Consider the following 5,612-nt stretch of genomic DNA (forward strand, 5'->3'; position numbering starts at 1 on the left):
TCGTCGTATAAATATATATATATATATATTTTTTGATGAGTGTGCATATTTTTTTATTTAAAAAAATCTAATAGTTAATTTATTATTTTTTTAATTTTAGTCTAATCTAATTTTTTGTTTTTGAAAAGAAAATCTTTTAAAAAATTTAATAATATGTGATGAAGAATATCGAATAAATTATACAAAAATTAATTAAAACACAATATATAAATATTTAAAAAAATGTTTTAGATATCTTTATCTGAATGGCTTCTAACATAAATTTGTTGGATTTGTCACGTGTCTCTGACATTCCTACTCACTACAGTGTCACTTAAAGCTCTAACGTCCCTGCTCGAGTCCGTATCTGGAGTATCTTCTTTCAGTGCGACTAGAGTCAGATTGAAAATTTTTTTACTATAGTGGCTACGCGGTACTTTAAAAAAAGTATTGCCAAAAATTAAAGTAATACTTTTTATTATTTAATAGTGTTTTTTAATTTAAAAAATAAAAAAATTATTATCAAAATATAAAAATGTGACTTTAATTTTAACAATATTTGTATAATTCCTATAATTACCAAAATATCTTTATACTATAATCCACCATTTATATATATTTTATAGATATAATTTAAAAATATTTTTTGACTAAATTGCCATGTCTATAAGTTATATAGAAAATTTTCTATGAATAAATAAAAGTAATATTGTACTCCAAAAAATAATAAATATTATTTTTATCTATAAAAATTCAGAATAAGGAAAAAATTATCCACAAATAAATTTAATGATTAGATATGTTTGTCACACAAATATTTTTTTTGACAAGTACAAAACTAGTTTGCTTTCTTCATGAATTAATTTTTTTGACAAGTAAAATTATAGTTTACTTGATATTATTTTAAGATTTAGCTTGATAAGTTTCATATAAAATACGATTTACAAATCAATAGAGATAATTTAAGTTATTTTCCAATTCTATGTATGTTATTTGAAAAAATCCAATGAAATCACCTAAATACATATATCAAGATGAAGATGCCCATGTATGCTCTAGACTATTTGCAAATTCCTTCTCTCTGCCAAAAAGTACTGTCTTGTGGTTTGCATTTGGAATTATGTTAATTTCAGCATTTGGAGCCTTCTTCTTTAAGTTAATGCAGCATTCTATTGGTACAACCTCATCCTTGTTACCTTGTATTATATTAATAATAACCCCAGCTTCGGTCGATATTCTGAGATAAGTGTCCATAAATTTCGCCCCACCACATATCACATTGTGCATGGAACTCCAAGCTGAGTGATGAGTGTGCCTAGGCAAGTCTATGATCAAGAAATGAAGCTCCCTGAGAACAGAAAAAACACATGCTTAGTTATCATCATTATTGTTGATAATTAGCAAGTAATAGAGACTAGAAATATGTAATGTCTTCTATACATTTTAATTTAGAGTAGGGTAATTCTGTTTTGGTCTTTAAGGTTTAAAGTGTTCTATTTGAATCCAAAAAAGTTTCATTTAGCATCAATTTAGTCCTACATTAAGGTCAAAATTAAATAATTAACAAAATGTCCTACATAACAACAGTTCAAGAACAAAATCGATAATCTGAAGAACAAGTACAAGTTCCATAGGCATAAAATCAACCATTGATGCTTATTTATCATTTTCTTTAGTTTTATAAAAAATATTTTATTTATATTATAAAAAAATAATAAATAAATGTATTGATGTATCAATGGTTGATTTTATGCCTCTGAAATTTGTACTTGTTCTCTAGATTATCAATTTTGTTCTTGTACTGTTGTTATGTAGAACATTTTGTTAATTATTTAATTTTGATTTCACTGTGAAACTAAATTGATGCTAAATAAAACTCTTTTAAATTCAAATAGAATATTTTAAATTTTAAGGACCAAAACAGAATTATGCCCAAATTTAAGAACCAATTTAGTACTTTACGCTTTAGAGTAAATTACAATGATTCACCTAAGATTAGGTGATATTCCAGATAAGGTTAGGTGATATACATTGACGTTCCTAAAGATAATGAAAAGGTCAAATGTTATGCTTATTATGTCATATTTTATGAAATACATGAATATTGAATGTCCTAGAAGTATAAAAAATGTGTTTCTAACATAGAAATATTTTGTTTCTTTATCTTTGTCTTCAAAACCAAAAAGTTTTTTATTTCAGGTTTAGAAATATTATCCTAAAAAATTCTTAAATATAAAATAAGATTAGTATATAATATAAAAAATATGAATAGTGTCATCTAATTTTATAGAAAATCAATATAATTATGTTATAATTTACTAATGTCTTGTCAATAAACACAAATATATATAAACAAAAAATTCAAATCAAATTATTCTTATTTACTTTATATAGAGAGGTATAAATACAAAAATATTATGACGTGCACACAAAAAATTAGTCACTAAATTAATTATTATGTAGTTGTATATAAACTAATGTTGTGTTTAATTCATTTTTAATATGTATTCTATAGGGAGAAGGTTGATATGGTGGTTGATTTTTTGTTTATGAAACATGGTTGGTATAGATAATAATGGAAAGAAACGTTTGTTACCTCTTGAGAGTAATGAATTTGAGAATGGACTCCCATATCCTATGGTTTCTGCAGTAGAGAAAGCAAATGCATCTACCCAAGTGCTCATACCATGACATAAATGAAGAACCAAATGCTAATGGAGGCCACAATTTCTTCCCAGCCATATTTGCCAGCGCTTTTAAACAAGCATCGTTGCCTTCAGAAGGAGAGTATGGCTGCCACCAGAGAATCATAAGCAGAATGATGGAGAAAAGTAAGAATACATTACTAGGCAATAAGTCATAACAGTAAAAGTATGTAACTCTTATTATAACTAGATAATGCAATGACATTAATTATAAATAAATATGCTTAAATGACATTGACCTCAATTTTTTTGTTTTATTATTATATTAGAAGATTAAAAAATGGTATATGCACACTAAAAATCAATCTGTATATATTTGTATAGAAATATATATGGTTTAACTTATTTTCAATATGTATTTTATATTTTAAAATATATTATATATAGATGACTATTTTGGTGACTAATTTTTTGTGCATATAGCATATATTACAGTCACATCTTTTTTTTATTAAAATATACTAACTGAATATTTTCGTATTTTGTAAAATGTGTAAATTAAGGAGTATTTATGTAATGGTGTCTTTTATGGTGTCTAGATTTTATACGAAGAATTCAAAAATAAAATGATGAATCCCACCATTTTTTATCTCTACTTTTAGGCAATTTAAGAAAAAAATTATAGGCACCAAAGAATCTCTTTTATGTAATATTGTCTAAAAGAAGAAAAAATCAAGGTAATTTACACAACCAAAAAAGGAAAAAAAAAGTACTAATCAGTTATGAGCCTTTAATATTACACAAACACCTTTTCTATTTGTAAAAAGCATATACTATTGTTAACACAGTTGCGTTTTCTAAAATATGACATTGACATGATACTAATACACAAATTAAGGTGTATTTGTTTAATATTTTTGAAGATTAGTATCCTGTTTGGGTGTAAGGCACTTACAGGTGCAACAAGAGTGATTGATTTTACACAAGTGGGGTACTTTGCAGCAATTGCCAATGCAATTATGCATCCCATGGAATGTGCAACCAAATGGAAAGTGTCTAACTTCAATGGCTGAATCACTGATTTCTCAATCATTTCCACATGTTCCTTCAATGTGTACATGCAATCCCTTGGCTTTGGACTCTTTCCAAATCCCAAAAGGTCTATGGCAATCAATCTGTAATCTTGATTCACTTTCTCAGAAAAACATGGAAACACTGTCTCTGTCCAGAATGAGCAAGAACAGATAAATCCATGCAAGAATATCACATTCTCTGAAGGCCTTCTTCCCCTGCAATTCTCACCATCTGTCAAAAAGTCATAGAATCATCTTCCAATATACAATTTGTGTCTAGATGCATTGAGTGTAACAAATGGAACAGCAAAGATTCATTAGTAGGATTATGATACCATTTAAAGGTTCCTTCACAACAAAATGAAGCCTATAGTCACCATCATCATTCATCCATGAAAGGCAAGACTCACATCCACAATCAGACCAGCTTTTTTTCATTAACCTTCCACCAATTTTCTCACATTCTTCATTGGAATCCTCCCTTTTACACCTAATTTTCAAGAACCTCGTCATTTCTCTAAAAATGTTCTTCCTCTCGTTTAGGCTCTCTGACAAGCCATAATCTTCATCTTCCTTCACATTCTTTTCTTTCCGGCAGCAACAAGGGGAAGCCTCCCCTTCAATGTACTCATCAAGGAATCTAAAGATAACGCAGAAAATGGCGTCAAGAAGATCGAAGACGAGGAACACAACAAAACATATGATTGAGTTGAGAACCTGAGCAGCATTGCTCAACCATTTTTGTAAAGAAACTGCAGCAGGAGACATGGTGATGCCAAAGCTAAAAGCCTAAAACCATATCCTTATCTTTCTTTTCTATTGATGCAATCAGCAACAAGTCCTTATGAAAAATGTCACCTGATTCTGTTTCTGAGGGAGAACTAGTTACACTACTTGACAAAGAAATTTAACAGCTATATACATTTACTTCATTTATATCATAAAAAAATGTAAAATTTAATAAATCTTTCATATTAGGCTAAGAATAGAGTATCTAGACAGAGTAGAGTGCTTGAGAAGGTGGCTGGCATCTTCTGGAGATTGGACTAATAGTTCAGATTTGGTGCTTGCTAGAATATATAAAATCGTGATAGAGGTTTGGCCACGTCTTCAAGAATATTTAGCCACATTCAGGGTCCCCTATCATGTCTTTGACAGTTTGACCTGTAAAATTTCACCGGAGTTATTATTATTATTATTATTAAGTTTAATTACTCATTTAGCTTCTATAGTTTTATTAAATTTTTAATTAAGTCTTTATATTTTTTTTGGACAATTTATTTATTTAAATAGAATGGGAGATTCCTTTACCTAAATGTGCAAAACTGTTTGTTGTTACGTGCATGTGCAAAAAGTCATTTCTATGTAATCCGTGACAACCCATTACGGTTTCAGAACGTGCATAAACCGTGGCAGGTCCCAACGGTTTATGGGCAAAAATTATAGAGTGTAAACCGTGGTAAGTCACTACCGTTTACGAAGGAGAAATGGCATGCATAAACCGTGGAGAGTCACCACGGTTTATGAGAAAAGTTGATTGCACATAAAACCTGGTAACCGCGGTTTATGTGTGTGTAGCTATATAACTAATCCGCTGAAGGCAGGGACGGATCATTTGAGACAGCACAAAAAAAGGAAGTTGTTGTTGTGTTGAGAGGATTTGGGAAAACTTTGGAGGTGTGAAGGAAGAGTGGGTGGTGGAGCCAATGGAGGATGAGGATCGCTTGTACCGACTAAATGGCGTCGCTCACGTGGCAGGATATATCGACGAAGAGGTTAGTTACTATTATTGTTATTATTATTGTTATTAAAATTCATACTAATATAGCAATTGATATTATTAGGAATATTGTTAGTAAAAATATTTTATTATGTTTATTTGTATTGTTATTCTGATTAATGTTATTTACATAAA

The 5,612-nt window shown here is 29.2% G+C and overlaps 1 protein-coding gene across 2 annotated transcripts; it reads right to left on the minus strand.

Annotated features, from left to right (window-relative positions):
• Positions 1-913: 913 nt before the first annotated feature.
• LOC107494282 (probable lysophospholipase BODYGUARD 4) lies at positions 914-4,730 on the minus strand. Of its 2 annotated transcripts, XM_052263383.1 has the most exons (5): positions 4,415-4,730; positions 4,033-4,337; positions 3,580-3,929; positions 2,576-2,772; positions 914-1,327 (listed from the first exon to the last, which is right to left on the minus strand). In XM_052263383.1, exons 1-5 carry the CDS (start codon positions 4,423-4,425, stop codon positions 1,009-1,011), a joined length of 1,182 nt encoding a protein of 393 aa, XP_052119343.1. In that variant the 5' UTR covers positions 4,426-4,730; the 3' UTR covers positions 914-1,008. The 2 variants fall into 2 exon arrangements, with proteins under 2 accessions (XP_052119343.1, XP_015970815.1); XM_016115329.3 differs by having other exon boundaries at positions 4,033-4,730.
• Positions 4,731-5,612: the final 882 nt, after the last annotated feature.

Source organism: Arachis duranensis, chromosome 6 (assembly GCF_000817695.3).
Source record: "Arachis duranensis cultivar V14167 chromosome 6, aradu.V14167.gnm2.J7QH, whole genome shotgun sequence".
Classification (NCBI taxonomy): domain Eukaryota; kingdom Viridiplantae; phylum Streptophyta; class Magnoliopsida; order Fabales; family Fabaceae; genus Arachis; species Arachis duranensis.